Consider the following 22,247-nt stretch of genomic DNA (forward strand, 5'->3'; position numbering starts at 1 on the left):
CTGAGATTGGAAAGACCTAAACAGGGTTTTAGCTTTCCCATAGTTAATTGGAGGCACTATCAACTTACTGGTGTCGGTACCTAAAATGGAGAACGAAATTCTCATCCTACAAACTGGGGAACCTGGGAAAACTGGGTGTCTGGAACTTGAGAGCAAGGACCCCATTTAGAATAGAGGAATACATATGGGGTTGCATTGCACCAGGACAGCTGGGGAGCTGGGTGGTAAGCACTAGGATCCCATGTCATAGGATCATCAAACTGGGAGAATGATTCTGGTGGAGGAGATCATGGGGTCTAGATGTGAGCACAGGCAAAGTTAGGTAAAATAAGGGTGGGGTAGAGTACTGAGAAAAGTCAAAGGTATGTTGTGACGTTGACTTTAGGTCTTTTTTTTTCTTTTTTTCACAACAGATAACGGTCATACATTCCTGAACCTAAAGACAAGAGCTAAGTAATTCTATTGGTTGTTTATATCTGGCAAAAGAATAATTAAATAATCTGAACTCTAAGAAATGTGCCTTACTAATAATCTTTGACATGGACTGTAAACAGAGAAGGGAGTTGCTATAAACATAGCAAGCTCATTCTTTTTGTGCATAATTTTAGTTAAGTAAACTGATGGTCTTTGGTTACGTCCTTACATTTTATTTTAGAATCCTGTCAGGTGCTGGGTTGGTGTTTAGAGGTATGCAGGCCAAATATAGGTTATTGAAAGACTTGGGCTGTCAGCCTTATAAAGACTTGGGTAGACAGCTGAAAAAAGGTGAAAGAACTGGAAACTATGAAGAGTATTTTGAATTTTATTTGCCAGATAATAGTTCTTTGATACAAAGCCTTTTATTTTGATCTGTCAACACTGAGAGTTTGCTTTAGTTTGATGGTACAAATAATTTAAAGGTTGCTCTTGGCAATCTGGAACATGGATCCTAACGATGCCTATATATTTTTGTCATACGGATATTAAACTTTTTGAGACTGGAAGGGACTTTTTTGTTTGTTTGTTTGTTTATTTTAAAGAGTGGGGGAGGGGCAGAAAGAGGGAGACACAGAATCTGAAACAGGCTCCAGGCTCCGAGCTGTCAGCCCAGAGACCAACGACGCAGGGCTAGAATCCACGAACCGTGAGATCATGACCTGAGCTGAAGTCTGGGGCTCAACTGACTGAGCCACCCAGGCGCCCCAAGACCGGAAGGAACTTGTGAAAGGTCTTCAAAATGAACTTTTGGCAATTTTACAATTGAGAAGAATGAGGACTGGACTGGAAATGTTATGTGACTTGCTTACTGCCAGGGCATGAATGGCTGGGCCAGGATTACAAACTATGAAAAGGATTTCTAGGCCATTAATATTTCCACGCCTATCCCACCTCAGATTACTACCCAAGGTTTTAAAACAACATCTTTAATCTGAATTTGTTCTAATTTTCAAATCGGTTTATTATTTCTTACGAGAATTTATAATGGGCATTTCAGGGATGCCATTGGTAGCTTTGCCATGCTCTTCTGTAAAAGCTCAAATGCATCCACTCAGTTTCCTACTTTGGTAGTGATGAGTTCTGTGCATTTCATTTAAAAAAGGTATTTGTTGCGCTGTGTTGTGAGGATACTTAAAAACAAAAATTTCCATTGTGATGGTGGAAAAAAGAGACACCATGGATTTTGGTCTTTTAAGGAAAGCATTTGAGTAATCGATTTGAAAACTCTATTAAATATTTCTTCTTTTGTTCAAGGGACAGAAATGGAAAGGGAAATTCTGGTCTTTTTTTCCTCTGGGTCAAATGCTTGTGCTAATTTCTCGGGATTTTTGCTATGTATGTGAACTATGGCCATATACGAAAATGGTCTGTTTTAGGTCATGGCTGTGGGCAGAGATTAATTGGTGAAAAATGGGCCTGTTTGTGGGATTTACCACACAGTAAGGTTTCTCATCTCCCTGGAAAAATGTGGAATTAGCTCTTTGAGAAATGCAGGCCTGTCATGAGGTTGAAGGGAGAGTTTCGGCGGAGGGAAACACAGTTCACTCTCCAAGGCAGTTATGATTGGTTAGATTCCAGAGCAGTCCCTTTGGTACAGCAAAGTTCTTGTCACTTTCAAGTCAGTGTTTCCATGTTGCTAGTTTCACCAGTAATTCACAGATAGCATCTTATTTGGCTTCTTTTGTGGCCAACCGATCCAAACTGGGCACTGGTCTTGGAGAGGACTCCGAATCCTCCCATCCCTCCTCTCTAGAACACGCCGTTACAGTGAAAAAGGCTCCAGTGTGGAAAAAGCTGTGTGACAGCAGATTTTCTACGCTTGTTTAGGGAGATTCAGATATGAACTAATGAGTATGTATGGCAAGGGTAGGAAGCGGAGGACGGGACGTTAGTTCCTTGCCCGTGAAGACGGTTCTTGAGGAAGACAAGCTCAATAGTATCTACTCAGATGGATGCTCTGGGGGAGCACTCCAAGTGCACGCTCCTTCCTAAGACCACCGTGAATATTCCGGGCCTACTGAGTGGTTCAAGATTCCACGTTGCTGTTGAGAGCAGACCCAGCCACACGGTCAGGGATCCTTCACCATGCCCCTGGCGGTGGCTGGACCTTACCCGGTGGCACAGTTCGGGCAGTCCAAGGGGCCCACCCTGAACCTGGATGAGGTGAGAGGCGGGTCCGGCTCCCCCCAACCCCTCACAACTCGGTTTCCCAAGTAGGCACTGCCCTTGGGGACCGCAAACGCCCTCTTTCCCCCAAACCCCAGTGGTGACCTGTCGGAGCCTGGGTGCGTGTCTGTGACTTAGCCCCAAAGGGAACCCGCGCGCCTGGGGTCCCAGGATAGCGGGCTTGCCCCCTCCCACCCGGAGAAGACCCCGCCCGCCTCTGCCAGCCCGGGTCGGTTTCCGGGTGGCCCCGGCTGCGCTCTCCCGGGTCCCGGCGCGCTCAGTCCGCGGGATCCCCGGCTCGCGTCCGCGACAGCGACTGGACGGGGCGCGGGCGCGCGCGAGCGGCGGGCGGGGCGCGCGCCGGCCCGGGGCAGGCACGGGGGAGGAGCGCCAGCCCGCCCGCCGCCGCTCGCGCGCCCAACGGACCAGGCTGCGGCCGGGAGGTAACTGTTGCAGCCCGCGGGAGCTGGGAGGCGACGCCGAGTCTCCAGTCCCGAGCGGTGCCCGAGGGACGCGGAGGGGGCGGCCGCAGCGGTCCCGGGAGCAGCCCCTTCCGCCCCTCTCCTCCGCCAGCATGTCGCGGACCCCGCCGCTCCAACGCCCGCGCGGCGGGGACCCCGGGCCGCGGCGGCGGGCGCAACCCTGACGCGCTGCCGAGCCGGGGGGGCGCCCGGAGCGCGGGGCCGGGGGTGCTGAGGGAGCGCGAGCGGCCGCCGCGGTCCGAGAGGGGCGTGCCGAGCCCCGCGGCCAGCCCGGGTCCCGGCCATGAGGAGGGACGAGCGAGACGCCAAAGCCATGCGGTGCCCGCAGGCGCCGGACGGGGCCGGCCCGCCCCCCGAGAGTCTGAGGAACGGCTACGTGAAGAGCTGCGTGAGCCCCCTGCGGCAGGACCCTCCGCGTGGCTTCTTCTTCCACCTCTGCCGCTTCTGCAACGTGGAGCTGCTGCTGCCGCCGCCGGCCTCCCCCCAGCAGCCGCGCCGCGGCTCCCCCTCCGCCCGGGCGCGCCTCTCGCTGGGCGCCCTGGCCGCCTTTGTCCTCGCCCTGCTGCTCGGCTCGGGGCCCGGGAGCTGGGCTGCCGGGGCCGCCCGGCTGCGGACCGTGCTGAGCGTGTGCTCGCACAGCCTCAGCCCCCTGTTCAGCATCGCCTGTGCCTTCTTCTTCCTCACCTGCTTCCTGACCCGGAGCAAGCGGGGCCCCGGGCCGGGCCGGAGCGGCGGCGGCGGCGGCGCCTGGTGGCTGCTGGCGCTGCCAGCCTGCTGTTACCTGGGGGACTTCTTGGCGTGGCAGGCGTGGACTTGGGCTTGGGGGCCCCCCGCCGCGGCCCAGCACACGCCCCCCGCGGTGGCGGGCAGGTTGTTCTCGGCGCTGAGCTGCGTGGGCTTGCTGACGCTCGCGCACCCGGCCGGGCTCCGGCACGGCATCCTGGTGCTGCTCTTCTCCAGCTTCGTCTGGTGGGTCTCCTTCACCGGGCTCGGGTCGCTGCCCGCCGCCCTCAGGCCGCTGCTCGCCTGCCTGGTCGGGGACGCCGGCTGCCTGCTGGCCCTGGGCTTGGATCACTTCTTCCAGATCAGGGAAGCCCCTCATCACCCTCGCTTGGCCAGTACCGCCGAGGACAAAGTGCCTGTGATCAGACCCCGCAGGAGGTCCAGCTGCGTGTCGTTCGGAGAAACTTCGGCCGGTTACTCCGGCAGTTCCAAGATGTTCAGGAGACCTTCGTTGCCTTGCATTTCCCGCGAACAGGTATGGTACCAGAAAGCACGGCTTGGGAAGGAAGCGAATGCGGTTTTATCGCTTCGATTCCCAACTTGAATTAGCGTTCTCGAAAGCACGTTAGCTTCCAGGGTTTGCGGGGTGGGGGTGGGGGTGGGGGTCAGGTTTGTTCTGGAAAGAAATGCTAAATTACAGGAAGCTTTGTAAACGTGCAGAAGTACCTTTTATCTTGGAATAGAAATGAAATCGCAGACTGATCGTATTGCAACTTTTAAAGACTTTGTTCTCAGAGTTCTCAGAGGAATGAGGTGAGTTATTTGCGGTTTAATAGATCGACGACTCGCCACTTTGGCACACACTGAGTTATGTCTTTTTGGTGCTGTTTGTTGCTGGTATAATGATGGTATCTCTCCAGTGATCACATATAGCAATTAGATTGAATACACGTGTGTGTGTGGGTGTGTGTGGGCGCGCGCGCGTGTGTGTGTATAAATTTTAATCAGTGCGGTTTCATTCTTGATAATCGAGAGGACGAATTCGAGATCCTATAATGAACAGGGATGAGCTGTGGAACTGAGGCTTGTTAGTGTAGATGAAAAGATTGTTGGGAATAATTTTTAAGGGATTCTTCCCCACCTCTCCCAGTTTCAGTAGTATAGGCCATCATAATCTTTTACAGGCTAACTCCTGTCCATGGGTATTTGTTGCATAATTAGGAGAGTGTTGTAACAATTTAACCTTTAAACTTAGTAATGTCTGGAAAGATGCCAGAAGTATTTCCATTTCCCCCCCTCTAGGTTTACATGGCTTTTTTGTTTGTTTTGTTTTGTTTTTTTAAAGGAATTGAAATCACCCTCAGGGAAAAGTTGCTCTTTATGTAGTTTGGAGAAATCTTGTCCTATGTCACCAAGAAATCAGCAAATATAGTTGTTATTCATTGAACATTTGCTAGGTGCAAAATATTACATATATTTTCTCAAATCCTCACAAAAGCTCTGTATGGTGGATGACAACCTCAATTTAGAGATGAGTAAATTGAGGCTTATAGAAGTTACCCAACTACTTCCCACATCCAGTAAGTGGCGGTGCTGGGACTTGAACCTACACGTTTCAGTTTTCAATGCTGTTTTCTAAGCAGCTAGAAAGAGGAGTGTAGAGGTTTTAAGTAGGAGAGTAGGAGTCTACACCATTGGTTTTCAGGCTTTTTGACCAGTGCTATGTTTTACACTGGGACCCAGTGTATTTGAAACAGAAGTTTCTTGTTCTTACTACGTCCGATGCTCTCTTTTTAATAGTCTTCAAGCTACCACATTGATTTTATGTTTAACACTGATCTGAAAGGTTCCAATGAGACCACACTTTGCTTTCTTGAAAAGCGTTCTCTCAGAGGCCGCTTTTGTGGTCTGTACTTACTGGGCCACATGCTAGAAAGAATTGTTCAAAAAGTGTTATGCCTTTTGTTTTCTAAGTTTACAGCCAGCGATGCTGTCTAGACAATGCTTAGAAAGATGTGTGTCAGGAGAAACACTGTTGGGAGAAAAGCTGCAGAGCAAAGTCATTTCGGCTCTTTTCACAGGCTGGAATGGCAGTTGGCTTGACTATATGTGAATAGGTTGCATTTTTTCATACCAGAAAAGTGTTTTAGCAGTCTCATCACGTTTGTAAACAATTTTCCTGTACTTAACAGTATTGCACTGTAATGTATTTTAATTGTAATCTGTTGGTATAGCCAGTTATGGCTGTTTTCTTGTAAATTGAAGATCTCTGGTCATCTTAATCCTAGTCTGGTCCTCTTTTACCAACAGTAACCTTTTTCAGCCTTCAGCTAGGTGCAGTGGTGTTGTTATTGCTAGGTTGCTTCCTTTACTATTTGTATTAGAGGAAAACACAATTTCACTTTTAAAAAGGGCATATTTTCTTATTTCAGAAAACCCGTATTCACATGAGTAGAAACCATTTTTGGGGTCTTCAATATATGATGTTAGCTCAAGGGTTTATACGTGGCTATTTAACATTCAGTGTCATAAAGTAGTACTATTTTGGCATTACTACAAATTACTAGATATTTTTAACTTCGCAAAGATTATAATTAACATTCATTTTTACTTATGCTAAATTCCTGAAGTCTAACAGTGGGTCTGTGGCTTTTGTTTGCATGTTTATTAGGTTAAAGAAGTTAAGGAGAAATTAGCACTTTCACGGAACTAAAAGACCAAGAGATTTTTCTGATTTTCAAAGTGGTGAACTTTGTATGTGACAATTGTGAAGTCGCCTTTTTGTTTCAGAAAGTGAAGGAAGGCAAAAAAGATTTTGAGTAGAACTTGATACAGGGGGAAATGTCCTGAATTCATAGGCAGAGAGTCAAGGGTTAAGTCGTGGCTCTACTGTGTGATCTTGGACAAGTAAGTGAGTGAGTCTCAGTATCCTGTCAAGTTAGGGGATCCCAGTAGATTAATTCTATAGTACCGTTCAGTTCTAGAATCCATTTCTTTTAGTAAGGTATAAATAAAAGTATAACTAAAACGTCACAAATTAGTAGTTCTTTAAGTTTTACTTAAATGTTGAATGTTGATACTAATAAGCTATGTTTTCTAATTGGAAAAGATGAACAGATATTCTACTTTTTGAATAGAGCACTTTAAAAAAGTGTATGTGGATTCATTTTTGGATTGATAACAAAATTATACTTTGATTTCTTCAAGAACTTAAATGTTTTTATGAACATCTTTGAAAAACAATTGAAAACTCATATAAATGCTTTTAATTGTGTCAGAGTTTATTTAAAATAATTTTTAACTTTTGGGATATTAGGTACGATGTTGAAAATTAATGGCATATGTTTGCAAGACACTTGATTTTCGTAATTAGACTGGTAGTACTTGATGTAAATGCTGTGTATGTGTCATTTCTTAGCTAAGGGTTTTTGTTGTTTTTAGCAAAGCATTTAGAGATTTAAAGTTTAAATCTAGTTACTGCTGACTGTGTCCTCTCTTGGGTTAATGGAAAGAAGCACTCGGTTTGTGGTGCATTTGCCAGCAGTCAGCTGAAACTAATAGGAAGCTAAAAGAAAAAAAAAAAATCAGTTGTCTACATAGAGGCATTGACCAGAGCATAACAAACTACATATCTATGCCATTTTAATTGTTTATTCTACAATGTAGTTTTCAGCTTCTCAACCAGATGATTTGGTGTGTGATAGACTAGCTAAATCGGAGGTTTTGAAAGGTGTAAGTTACTGTGTGAGATATTTTTCTATACCTAAAATGCTAAGTGCTTTCTAAATGGTTAGGTAAATATTTAAAAATTCTGTGGCCTTAAAGCCCATAAATATTATTTAAAGTGTTAATTTTATATGAAAGAGATATACACATGTAGTAGGTAGGCCTTTAAAAAAGACTTTAAAGTTTAAGTGATTATTTACCCCCTTAAGGAATTTGCAAGGCAAACTCCACTATGAATTTCTTTACTCATACTGTAGTATTTGTGAAATTTACTTTATGGTTTTAATGAGTGAGCGTTTTATTCTCATTTCATGTTAATATTTTTGTAGTAAAATATCAACCTATGTAATGATTTTATGCTCTATTTTGTAAATATGTCCTCTGCCATAAGAATTATCTTTCAAAAATCACAGATTTAATCAAATCACTCACTCTTAAAAATCTCTTAGACTTTTTTATTGTTCACAGGATAGAGTTCATGCTCTTGACCCTTGCCTACAAAGTCCTTTATAATCTGCTTTTAGCCTTTTGTTTGTTTTGTTTTTTAAAAAGCCACGTGGGACTTACTGAACGAACACCCCTTCCTCACATCCATCCTTGGCTCTAGCTGTTTGAGGACTGCTTATTGTTATTGACTTGTGGACTTTCTTGTTCTGCTTCTATCATTCACACTGGTTAAAATTTCCTTTAAGGAACAGATAGGATTAAGAATCTTTAGAAAGTACAGTGATACTCCCATCCAAGTACTAACCAGGCCCGACCCTGCTTAGCTTCCGAGATCAGACGAGATCGGGCGCGTTCAGGGTGGTATGGCTGTAGACTAGTGATACTCAAATTAATGTATAAGCAGAGGACAAAGCTCCATTATAGCAGAGATGGCCATGTATAAAAATAAATCACGCGAAGCAGTCATGACCTGAGATAGAATATTTTCATTATATCGTATGAAATAATAACATCTCCATAGTTTATGTTTTTCCACACTGAGTGAAAGGTAAATAGGGTCAACCATGAGTAAACCCGTATGAAGTTTGTTTTCATTGTCCTCTGACTTTTTATCCTCCTCAGGCAGGCCCTTCTTATTCTCCTTCCTTATTCCCAATTACTGTGTCAGCCCATTTCCCTAGCACATTTTACTTCTTTCCTATACCCCTAGCCAAAACAAAACAGACTATACTTGCTGAACAAGTTTATTTGAACATGAGTATATTTGTATAGCTATAGAAGATAGAAGAGATTTAGAATTTATCTAATTGAAATATCATTTTTTTCAAGTTTATTTTGAGAGTATGAGCCTGCACAAGAGTGGGGGAGGGGCAGAGAGAGAGGGAGAGTGAGAATCCCAAGCAGGCTTCGTGCTGTCAGTGCTGAGCCTGATTCCAGGCAAAATCTCACCAACTGTGAGCCCAAATCAAGAGTCAGACACTTAACTGACTGAGCCACCCACGTAACCCTGAAATATCATTTTATAGAAAGGAAAGAAATTCAACTCCAGGGAGATAATATCGTCTCCAGGTTATGCTGTGAAATATTGGGACACAAGGACTTGAGTCTAGGTCTGGACTGCTAATCCCTCTATATTTTCCATAAAGAGTGCCTGAATGCATAGTTTTGCCAGCTGTCTCCAATTATGTGATAAAAGACGTCCTTGGTTAAAAGAGGTGGGTGGGGTGGGGAGTGGTGGGAGAGAGATAGGAGTGAGAGATAGCAAAGCCTCTGTGTTGACCTTGAAGACACACTTGATACCTGATGTGGTTGTTTCAGGGTGACTTGTAGGATGCAGCTGGTCTCAAACTCAGGTGCCTTCAGAGGCCAGCCACATAATGCATTTATGTTACATGTTGAGAAAGGAGGGGAGGGTGAGAAGAATGGTAGTGAACTGACTATTGCCTACTTTGCCTGAGGGCTCTCAGTTTAAACAAAACAAACTGAACTCCTATGTTAGCCAAGCAAAACTTTAAGAGAGCTGAGTTCTGTCTGAGTCTTTCTGACAGTTTGTAACATTGTTCACCTTATTATATACAAGTTGATCTGTGTTTGTTTAAGTGATTGTTGGAAGCTTGTTCCTAAAACTTGGGCACAGGAGTGTGTTTCCCGCTGTCTTTTTCTTTTGCAACCTAGAATTTTCCCTCCAATATTGATACCTAGCAGGTATCTTTATCTTTATAAGATAAAGATCTTTATCCCTCCTCCATCCCTTAGAGGACATTGACTACTTGTTCCCTAGATTTCAGACAACTTGCATCCAGGGTTTCTTACATTTATTTACTCAGCACTTAAATTTGTAAATGAGAAATGCCATACGTGAAAGACTATACATATGTATATTTTGGTATGGTTTAAAGAAGAAAATAAAACAAACAAAAGTCATGTACTCACCCCTCATTTTCTTCGAAGTTCCCCGTGTAACCTATTTTGTATCTCCTTTTCCCTGCCTCAGAGGCAACACATCTATTCTCATATATATATATGTGTATATGTATATATATATATATATATATATATATACACACATATATATATATGAGAATATATATATACATATATACATATATATGTATATACACACATATGTATATATATATATACACACACACACACACACACAGTATTAATTCCCTTACTTAGCTTTACTATTATAATCCCCATGAATGTATTCCTAAGTAAATAATATGTTGTATTGCCTACATCTGAACTTTAAGTAAATAGAATCATGCTGTATGAATTCTTCTATAACTTTTTTTTTTATAACTTTTTTTTTCTGATGATTTCTGAGATGCATCCACGTTGATTTGGATAGTTGTAGTTAATTTTTGAGTGCTTTATAGTATTTTAATATCATATGGGCATAGTAAAATTTACTTATCCATTCCACTGTTTGTGGACCCTTGGGTAGTTTTCAGTTTTTGCTATTATATACAATGCTGCTATGAAAATTCTTATAAACGTCTTCTGGTGCATATGTGCATCTAGAGGAAGAATTGCTAAGTTGCAAGATAGGCTCCTATTCAATTTTACTAGGCAGAATAATGGAACCCTGAACATGTGCCTGTTCTAACTCCTGGAATTTGTGAATTTGTTACTTTATGTGGCAAAGGGGACTTTGCAGGTGAGATTAAGTTAAGGGCCTTGAAATGGGAAGATCAGCCAGGATTGTCTGAGTGGTTCCATGGAATTGCAAGGGTCCTTAAAAAAGTGGAAGAGGGAGGCAGAAGAGATCACAGTGACCGAAGAGATGTGACAGTGGCTGTACGGTTGGAGTAATACAGGGTGAGGAAGACTCGCTTAATCCACCTTTGGCTTTGAAATAGGAGAAGAAGGTCAGCAGTCAAGGAGAGCAGGCAGCCTCTCAAAGCTGGAAAAGACAAGGAAATGGACTTTTCCTTAGAGTTCCCTGAATGAAATGAAGCCCTGCCAACACCTTGATTTTAGCTCAGTCAGACCAGCCTGACCCATAGAGCTGTGACATAATAAATTTGTGTTGTTTTATACCATTGAGGTTTTAGTTGTTACAGGAATGTATTACTTTGCAACAGTTTGTATAGGTTGCTGAAACAAAGTACCGCAAACTGGGTGGCTTGAGCCACAAATCCATTGTTTCAGTTCTGGAGCCTAGAAATCCAAGATCAAGGTTGGTTCCTTTGCAAGAGCTCAGAGGGAGAGGCTGCCTCGCAGCTTCTGGTGGCTTGCTGGCATTGTTAGGCAGTTTTGGGATTGTAGATGCATCCCCCCTATCTTGACCTTCATCTTTCACATGGCACTTTATCTGTGTTGCTTCATTTTCTCTCTGTGCCTGTCTTTGTGTCCCAATTTCCCCTTTTTGTAAGGAACCCAGTCATACATGATTAGGGCCTAACCCTAAGGACCTATGTGCAGACCTTATTTCCAAATAAAGTCACCTTATGAGATACTGAGGGTTAGGATTTCAACTTTTTTGGGAGAACACAGTTCAACCCATACAGGTGGCGGTAGAAAACTAAGACACTATGGCAAGTTGAATTGTTTTTCAAAATGGGTATACCCTTTATACTTTTGCTAGAATTCCCTGAAACCAATGACTCCTATTTATTGACTTTATTTTTGTTAGTTTAGAGGGTGTGAAGTGGTATTTCTGTGAGATTTTAATTTGTATTTTCCTAATTACTAATAAGGCCGAGTACTTTTTATATTTATGGACTACATTTTTAAAAATTATTTTTGTTTTTTGTTTTTTTAATGTTTATTTATTTTTGAGAAAGAGAGAGAGACAGAGCACGAGTGGGGGAAGGGGCAGAGAGAGAGGGAGACACAGAACCTGAAGTAGGCTCCAGGCTCTGAACTGCCAGCACAGAGCCCAACACAGGGCTCGAACCCATGAACTGTGAGATCATGACCTCAGCTGAAGTCAGATGCTTAATTAACCCAGAGCCACCCAGGCACCCGTGGACTACATTTCTTATTCAGGGCTTACCTGTTTATATCTTTTGCTCTTTTATTTTGCTGGTTTATTTTTTCTTAATAAATCATGAGTTCTTTATGTATTCTGGACATAGGACATTAATCCCTTATTAATTGTTTGACTTGCAAATATCTTCTTTCAGTTTTTATGGTGTCTTTTGATAACTGAAGTTCTTTTTTTTTAATTAATTTCTTTATATTTATTTTATTTTATTTTTTTAAAATTTCTTTACTTTGAGAGAGAGAGAGAGAGAGAGAGCAGGGGAGGGGCAGAGAGAGAGGGAGAGAGAGAATCCCAAGCAAGCTCTGTGCTGTCAGTGCAAAGCCTGATTTGTGGCTCAAACTCACAAACTGTGAGATCATGACTGAGCCAAAATCAAGAATTGGATGCTTAAATGACTGAGCCACCCAGGCGCCTGATAATGCTCTAATGCTAAGACTCTTTGTGTCTTGTTTATGAAACCCTTCCCTATTGGAAGTTATAATATAGATTTCTATGTTTCTTTTTAACATTTTAAAGTTTTGCCTTTCAAAACTTTTTACCCATAAAGAATTGCTTCATATGATCCAATCTCATTTTTTTATCCAGTGGATATTATCTGAACACAATTTATTGAAAAATTTATTCTCCATTTATCAGCATTGCTACCTCTGCCATATATCAAGATATATGTCTGAAGATTCAGTATCTGTATGAATCTGTATCTGGGCTCTTTATTTTTTTATTTTTATTTATTTTAAATTTATTTTTAATGTTTATTTTTGAGAGAGAGACAGAGCATGAATGGGGAAGGGGCAGAGAGAGAGGGAGACACAGAATCTGAAGCAGGCTCCAGGCTCTGAGCTGTCAGCACAGAGTCCGATGCAGGGCTGGAACTCACGGACAGCGAGATCATGAGCTGAGCCAAATTTGGACACATAACCAATTGAACCACCCAGGCTCTTTATTAAGTTTAATTGGTTAGTTTATGCACTCTGTGTTTATACCACACTGTCTTAATTGTAATAGCTTTATAATAAGATAATATGTGGTAAATCTCTTTAAAAAGTTCTTAAAGAGTATGTTGGGGTTTTTTGGACTTTGCTTTTGAATATAAATTTCAGAATAAGTTTGTCAAGTTTCACAAAAATCCTGTTGGGATCAGCATTGCAATAAATCTTTTGAACAGTTTAGAGAAGAATTTGCTTTTGATTGAAATTTTTAAGTGATATTTTTCTAGGAATTTATTTAATGTAACTTTTCAAATTTATTTTCTTGGTTCATAATATCTTTTTATTATCTGGTTAGTCTGTTCAGCATCTGCATTAATGTCCTCTTTTTCATTTTTTAAAAATGTTTATTTATTTTTGAGAGAGAGAGAGTGCATGCATGCATGTAAGCAGGAGAGGGCCAGTGAGAGGCCAGATAGAAGATCTGAAGCGGGCCCTGTGCTGACAGCAGAAAGCTCAATATGGGGCTTGAACCCACAAACCAGGAGATCATGACTTGAGCCAAATGAGACTTAAACGACTGAGCCACCCAGGCTCCCTCTCTTTCATTTCTAATATCATTTGTATGTCTTTTCTTTGTTTCTTAATTGGCCTTGCTAGAAGTTCATTTGCTTTTTTTTTTTTTAAGTTTATTTTTTTTTGAGAGAGAGAGCGCACTCATGCACATGTGCACAAGTGGATGAGAAGCAGAGTGGGAGGGAGAGAGAGAATCCCAAGCAAGCTGTGCTTTGTCAGTGCAGAGCCCATTGTGGGGCTTGAACCTACCATCTGTGAGATCATGACCTGAGCCAAAATCAACAGGGGAACCCTTAACCAACTGAGTCATACAGGTGCCTCTATTTCCTTTTTTTTTTATTAAAAGTTTTTTTCTTTAATGTTCATTTATTTTTGAAGGAGAGAGTGAGAGACAGAGTGTGAGCCATGAGAGGGGCAGAGAGAGAGGGAGACACAGAATCTGAAGCAGGCTCCAGGCTCTGAGCTGTCAGAACAGAGCCTGATGTGGGACTTGAACTCACAAACCGTGAGATCATGACCTGAGCTGAAGTTGGATGCAACGAGCTGAGCCACCAGGTGACCTGCCTCTATTTGCTTTTTAATCTTTTTAAAAAACCAACTCTTTGGATTGGTACTTATTTTCTATTTTATTTATACCAGCTCTTTTATTGTTATTTTTTTCTTTCTTTGAGTTTCTTTTCTTAAAATTTTTTTTAATGTTTATTTATTTTTGAGAGAGAGACAGAGAGACAGAGCGCAGGCAGGGGAGGGGCAGAGAGAGACGGGAAGACACAGAATCCGAAGGAAGACAGCTCAGAGCCTGACTCAGGGCTGGAACCCATAGACTGCAAGATCATGACCTGAGCTAAAGTCAGATGCTTAACTGACTGAGCCACCTAGGCACCCCTCTTTGAGCTTATTTTCTTGTTCTTTTTTTTTTAATTTTTTTTCAACGTTTATTTATTTTTTGGGACAGAGAGAGACAGAGCATGAACGGGGGAGGGGCAGAGAGAGAGAGACACAGAATCGGAAACAGGCTCCAGGCTCTGAGCCATCAGCCCAGAGCCTGACACGGGGCTCGAACTCACGGACCGCAAGATCGTGACCTGGCTGAAGTCGGACGCTTAACCGACTGTGCCACCCAGGCGCCCCTCTTGTTCTTTTTCTAACTTTGTAATTGAGATGTTAAGCCCGTTAATTTTGAGACTTTTTAGTGTATTCATTTCAGATTATACATTTCTCTAAATATTGCTCTAGTTGACTCTCACAAGGTTTGATGTGTAGCAGTGTTATTGTTCAGCCCTAAGCATTTTCTCATTTTCATTTTGATTTCCCTTTTGACTAACAAGTTGCTTTGAAATAATAAAAATTTCTAATCATGCAGGTTTTCTAGTTATTTTATGGTTGTTTTCTGATTTAATTGCCTTGTGGGCAAAAGATGTGGCCTAACATATGATCAGTTTTCATTACTGTTCTGTGTGCTTGAAAATAATATATATATTTCAATTTTTAGGTACAATGTTGGCTGTCTGGTAGGTAAATTGTTGTAAAATGTTCTTGTCATGTTTTCTGTGTCCTTATTGACTTTTTAAAAAAATCTTCTTGACCCATTTGTAACTGGAGAGAATATGAAAAATCTCACTTTACTGGGACATCTGGGTGGTTCAGTCAGCTGAGCTTCCTACTGTTGATTTTGCCTCAGTTCCTGATCTCAGTTCATGAGATCGAGCCGTGGTGACACCCCTCCCCCCGACCCTCACCTCTGTGGGCTCTGTGCTGACAGCATGGAGCCTTCTTAGGATTCTCTCTCCTCTCTGTTCCTTCTCTGCTTGTGCTCTGTCTCTTTCAAAATAAAAAAAAAAAAAATGCATAAACTTAAGAAACAAAAGCTTGAGGTGCCTAGATGGCTCAGTCAGTTGAGCCTCCAACTTTGGCTCAGGTCATGATCTCCCCATCAATAAGTTCCAGCCCTGCGTCGGGCTCTGTGCTGACAGCTCAGAGCCTGGAGCCTGCTTCAAATTCTGTGTCTCCCTCTCTCTTCTGCCCCTCCCCCGCTCATGCTCTGTCTGTGTCTCTGTCTCTCTCTGTCAAAAACAAACATTAAAAAATAATAATAAAAAAGTAAAATAAAACATTAAAAAATAAAAAAATCTCACTTTGCTGATAGATTTGTCAGTTTCTGCCTCATAGTTTGCAGTTTGCGTTTTGCATTTCATATTCATGAGAACATAGGTGGAGAATAGAACTTTTCAGATTAGATAGAATTACTTATCAAAGGAACAACAAAAGGTATACATGAGAGAAAGGATATTTCAAATGTCTAAAGAGTTAATGTAGGAAAGTAGTGGAAAACTAATTTGATCAGAGTTAGTATATATTTGCAAATTGCCTTTTATATATGCTAGGCTCCGGAGATACTAAGCACAGGGTCTGTATTCCAAGGAGCTCAAACTCTAATGCAGAGAGAAAATGTGAGTAAATAATTACAATTCAGTGTGGAAAGTGACATAGCAGAGGTATAAACAAGGTACTATGGGAACAGTATGGAAGGAACAACTAACTCTCTCTGAGTATTGGAAAGCCTTCAAGAAGTAATTAACAATTGACCTTTAATTTTCTTTTTTTCTTTTTTTTTTTTTAAATTTTTTTTTTTCAACGTTTATTTATTTTTGGGACAGAGAGAGACAGAGCATGAACGGGGGAGGGGCAGAGAGAGAGGGAGACACAGAATCGGAAACAGGCTCCAGGCTCTGAGCCATCAGCCCAGAGCCTGACGCGGGGCTCGAACTCACGGACCGGGAGATCGTGACCTGGCTGAAGTCGGGCACTTAACCGACTGCGCCACCCAGGCACCCCTGACCTTTAATTTTCAAAGAACGTTTCTTCTTGATATAAAATAAGTCAAAAATGAATTTAAAAAAATTTCACTCCTATGAAAAAATTTCCCTATGACTTTAAAAATAATTTTTTAAAATTTATTTTATTTTAGTTTTTTAATATAATTTGTTGTCAAGTTGGCTAACATACAGTGTATACAGTGAGCTCTTGGTTTTGGGGGTAGATTCCCGTGATTTATCGCTTACATACAACACCCAGTGCTCATTCCAACAAGTGCCCTTCTCAATGCCCATCACCCATTTTCCCCTTTCCCCTGCCATCAACCTTCAGTTTGTTCTCTGTGTTAAAGTTACTCCGTGTAGGGGCACCTGGGTGAATCAGTCGGTTAAGCAGCCAACCCTTGGTTTCAGCTCAGGTCATGATCTCATGGTTTGTGGGTTCAAACTCCGTGTCAGGCTCTGCACTGGCTGTAGGGAGCCTGCTTGGGATTCTCTCTGTCCCTCTCTGTCTCTCATGTGCTCTGTCTCTCTCTCTCAAAATGAATAAACTTAAAAAAAGAGTTATTCTGGTGTGATTTCTACCTTACTCTAAGTGTGTATGGAGATAAATAACTTCTTTTCAACTAAGAGATTGAAAAGTCACACAAAACATAGTCAAATCAGGCAAACTGTTCACTTTGAGTGACCAATCAATGCTAATAACTAAAAAAGAGGTTTAAGTCCTTTATCAGAAATGTCAATATCAGTGGTAAAAATAATATAGGCAATAAAGTAATGTAACCCAGGATCAGAAAAGAGGGATTATCATAAGATGTAGTAATTACCAAGTACTTACTATGTGCTAGTCTTAACAACCCTGTGAAATAATTATTGGGATCCTGTTTTGCAGCTAGACACTAAAGCAGAAAGGCAAATTAACTAGCTCTAAATCACTTAGCTAGTACATAGAAAATACCATAATATGCTGAGTGCCATTTACCAGTGTAAACAAACCCCTAAGAACTCTCCCAGCTGAAACAACTAAACTACAGGTTTAAACATTTTATGGAATACTTTTTGAAAGGAATCACTGAGTAAGAAAATCTCAGATCCCAAAAAAGAACTGAAGGTAGTGTAGGGTAGAAAACATTTCCCTTCTAGGTTCTTTGCCTGGTCTAATAATTAAATTGACGTAAAACAGATTACCGGTAGAAAACAAATTTAACTGCATATGCGGGAGTCCCATACAAATATGAAACTCAAAGAAGTGACCAAAGAAGGAATCTTTTATACCTTTTAGACAAAGAAACAATACATGTGTGAGGAATTGACAAGACAAAGAGGTTTGGGCTTGGGGTAGTAAATTGATGAAGAAGTAACAAGTTTTTGTTTATACAGCCTTCTTGGCTCTAATTTCCCATCTCTGGTGATAAGGATGCTTTCTACTCTCCTGGCATTGGGAGAGGTACCTTTCGCACTGGAGATTTATCTCCTGCTTTGAGGGTGGGGGAGACAAAGGAGGGTTAGACTGTCCATCTTGCACTAGCTGCTTCTCAAGTACCTTTATTTTTATTTATTTTTAAATTTCTATTTTTTATTGAGTGTAGTTGACATACAGTATTATATTAGTTTCAGGTAAACAGCATAGTGGTTTGACAGTAATATACCTGATGAAATACTATGATGAGTGTGGTTATCTGTCACCACACAAAGTTATTACAGTATTATTGACTGTATTTTCTATGCTAATTCAAAGTACTCAGTATGCCAAAGTGGCATATTTGGGGATGGCATATTCTTCTGTCCTTCAGTAGGAATTCTGAGAGGGAAGCAGACAGTAAAACCAGCTTTCACTGGAAGAGTTTCTCACCATCCTTAGAGACTTTGAACATTTGCTTCTGTTAGATATGGCCAGGCTTAAGAGATAAAATCTAGAGTCTGTCCAAACTCAGGAATCTAGGTGAGACCCAAAGTGTTACTCCCCCAGTGAAAGGGTAAATGAGAAATAAATATGGCTGTGGATACGGGATGCCTATGTTGACTTTGGCTCAAGGGAATTGAGGAGGAATAAAATATAGTAACATATAACAAGAGGGCCCTTGTACTTTTTTTTTTTTTTTTTTTTTTTAATGTAAGCTCTATGCCCAGTGTGGGGCTTGAACTCAAGGCCATGAGATCAAGAGTTGCATGATCTATCAACTGAACCTGACAGGTACCCTCCCTCCCCTCCCCCCTCCCCCAGTTTTTTTTTTTTTTTCAATTGAAGAATAGTTGACATGCAGTGTTACATTAGTTTCAGGTGTACAAACAACATAGTGGTTGGGTAACTGTATGTTATGCAGTGCTCACCAGAAGCACAGGCACCATCTATCACTGTATAACACTGTTACAATACCATTGACTGTATTTCCTATACTGTACCTTTCATCCCTATGATTTATTCATTCCATAACTGGAAGCATGTACCTTCCATTCCCCTTTACCTATTTTACCTATCCTGTTTCCCCCTCCCCTCTGGCAGCTAGCAGTTCTCTGTATTTATGGGTCTGTTTCTTCCCTTTTTGTTTGTTCATTTGTTTTGTTCTTTAGATTACACATGTAAGTGAAATTATATATGTCTTTCTCCAACTTATTTCGCTTAGCATAATACCTTCTAGGCCCAACCATGTTGTCATCCTTTTTTATGTCTGAGTCATATTCCATTGTATACCCGTACCACATTTTCTTTATCCCTTCATCTATTCATGGACACCTAGGTTGCTTCCATATCTTGGCTATTGTAAATAATGCTGCACTAAACATAGGGGTGCATAAATCTTTAAAAAAAATATATCTTTTTGAATTAGTGTTTTCATTTTCTTTGGGTAAATACCCAGTAGTGGAATTACTGAGTCTTAAGGTATTTCTATTTTCAATTTTTTGAGGAGCCTCCATACTATTTTCCACAGTGGCTGTACCAGTTTATATTTCTAGCAGCAGTGTGTAAGGGTTCCTTTTTCTCCACATTTTCCCAACAGTTGTTATTTCTTGTCTTTTTGATACTAGCCATTCCAGTAGGTGTAAGGTGGTTTCTCCTTATGGTTTTGATTTTCATTTACGTGATGATTAGAGATGCTGAGCATCTTTTCGTGTGTTTGTTAGCCATCTGTATGTCTTCCTTGGAATGTCTATTCAGGTCCTCTGCCCATTTTTAAATCAGATTATGTGTGTTTTTGATGTTGAGTTTTAAAAATTCTTTATATATTTTGGATATTAACCCCTTATCAGATATATCATTTGCAGATATCTTCTCCCATTTGTAGGTTGCCTTTTTGTTTCCTTTTAAACTTTTTTTTCTTTTTTTTAATGTTTATTTTTTGAGAGACAGAGACAGAGCGTGAGCAGGGGAGGGGCAAAGAGAGAGGGAGTCACAGAATCCGAAGCAGGCTCCAGGCTCTGAGCTGCTAGCACAGAGCTCAACGTGGGGCTTGAACTCACAAACCTCGAGATCATGACCTGAGCTGAAATCGGATGCTTAACCGACTGAGCTACCCAGGTGCCCACCTTTTTGTTTTCTTGATTGCTTCCTTTGCTCTGCAAAAGCTTTTTATTTTGGTGTAGTCTCAATTGTTTATTTTTACTTTTGTTTCCCTTGCCTGAGGGGACATGTGTAGAAAAATGTTGCTAAGGCTGATGTCAAAGAGATGACTGGCTATATTTTCTTATAGGAGTTTTATATTTCAGGTCTCACATTTAGGTCTTTAATCCATTTTGAGTTTAGTTTTGTATGTGGTGTAAGAAAGTGGTCCAGTTTCATTCTTCTGCATGTAGCTGTCTAGTTTTCCCAGCACCATTTAGTGAAGGGACTGTCTGGCCTCCTCTGTTATGGATTAGGTGACAAATGTGGATTTATTTCTGGGTTCTCTGTACTGTTCTATTGATCTATGTGTCTCTTTTTGTGCCAGTACCGTACTGTTTTGATCATTGTATCTTTGTAGGATATCTTGAAATTTGGGATTGTGATACCTACAACTTTGTTTTTCTTTCTCAAGATTGCTTTGGCTATTTGGGGTCTTTTGTGGTTCCATATAAATTCTAGAATTTGTTCTAGTTCTGTGAAACATGCTATTGATATTTTGATAGGAATTGCATTGGTTTTATAGATTGCTTTGGGCAGTATGGACATTTTAGCAGTATTCAGTCTTCGAGTCCATGAACATGGAATATCTTTCCATTTGTTTTATCTTTACTTTCTCTCATCAGTGTTTTATAGTTTTCAGAGTACTGATCTTTCAGTTTTTTGATTAAGTTTATTCCTAGGTATTGTATTCTTTTTGGTGCTATTGTAAGTGGAATTGTTTTGTTAGTATCTTTTTCTGCTACTTCATTATTGTATGGAAACATTACAGATTTCTGTATGTTATTTTGTATACTACAACTTTATTGAAGTCATTTATTCTGATAGTTTTCTGGTGGATACCTCACAGAAGTGGAATCCTACAGTATTTACCTTCTTGTGACTAATTTATTTCACTCAGCATAATCATTGTTGGAATTTTCATAGGCTTTGCTTTGAATTCACAGATTGCTTTGAATAGTGTTATGTTAACCATATTACATCTTACCATCCGTTAACATGGGATATCTTTGTATTTATTAGTTTTTCTATTTATTTGTGTTTTAATTTCTTTGAGCAGTGTTTTATAGTTTTCAGTGTATGAGACTTTTTCCTCTTTGGTTAAGTTTTTTCCTAAGTATCTATTTTGCTGCTATTGTAAGTGGACTTGTTTCTTAATTTTATTTTTGAATTGCTCATTGTCAGTGTGTAGAGTATAGCTGATTTATATGTGTTGATTTTGTGTTCTGCAGCTTTCCTGAATTTGTTTATTCTAACAGTTTGTGTTTGTGGGTGTGTAATCTTTATTGTTCTCATTTAATTAAAAAATTTGAAAACTAAGGCTTAATTAAGTTGTCATTATTATTTTTAAGACTTGATTTTTTTTTTAGAGGAGTTTAAAGTTCACTGGAAAATTGAGGGGAACGTACAGAAATTTCCCATATACACTTTGCCCTCAACCTGGTATAGTCTGTTCCATTATTAACATCTCCCACAAGATTTGGTACAACTGAGGGCCTACCTACATTGACACGTCGTAATCACTCCAAGTCCATACTTTCCACTAGGTTTCACTCTTGGTGTTGTACATACAATCTATGGGTTTAGACAAATGTATAATGATAAGTATGCATCATTACGGAAAATAAAAAGTACTTTCACTGCCCTAAATATCCTCTGCCCACGTATTTATTCCTTCCCCACTCCCCACCCCTGGCAGTCACTAATCTTTTTACTGTGTTCCATACTTTTGCCCTTTCCAGAATTATAATTGGAATAATAAAGTACTTAGTTAGATTTTTTACTGAAATTAATGCTATATATGCAGACTGAGAAAACACAAGTGAAAAATGTAAAGTGGTCCCAGGTGATTGTTAGGAGTAAATTCAAATTCCTCAAATTAATTCCCACAGATAAAAATTGAGCACTGCATTCATCAAAGATCCATAGGGGCGCCTGGGTGGCTCAGTCAGTTAAGTGTCCGACTTCAGCTTAGGTCATGATCTCACAGTTCATGAGTTCGAGCCCCACGTCAGGTTCTGTGCTGAAGGCTCAGAGCCTGGAGCCTGCTTCCGAATCTGTGTCTCCCTCTCTCTCTGCCCCTCCCCCACCTGTGCTCTGTCTCTCTTTGTCTCAAAAATAAATGTTAAAAAAAAAGTTTAAAAAACATTTTAAAAAATATCCATAAAACATGCAAGGAAACAAGGCACAATGAGTATGAACATGCAGAAAAAAAGTATACAGCAAAAAAAAAAAAAAAAAATCACACCCCGAAAGTCTTCAGAGGTCAGAAATGTCATCTACTAGGTATAGGAAATGTTAATATGTTTAACGAAATAA

At 40.9% G+C, this 22,247-nt stretch overlaps 1 protein-coding gene across 1 annotated transcript in view; it reads left to right on the forward strand.

Annotated features, from left to right (window-relative positions):
- The first annotated feature begins 3,319 nt into the window (after window positions 1-3,319).
- PDE3B (phosphodiesterase 3B) overlaps window positions 3,320-22,247 on the forward strand; it is a 175,220-nt gene continuing 156,292 nt past the window's right edge. The window contains exon 1 of the mRNA XM_030332778.1: window positions 3,320-4,383. Within this exon, the coding sequence (XP_030188638.1) occupies window positions 3,409-4,383 (975 nt within the window). The 5' untranslated portion in view covers window positions 3,320-3,408. The remainder of the gene's footprint in view (window positions 4,384-22,247) is intronic.

This window comes from Lynx canadensis, chromosome D1, assembly GCF_007474595.2.
Source record: "Lynx canadensis isolate LIC74 chromosome D1, mLynCan4.pri.v2, whole genome shotgun sequence".
Taxonomy (NCBI): Eukaryota; Metazoa; Chordata; class Mammalia; order Carnivora; family Felidae; genus Lynx; species Lynx canadensis.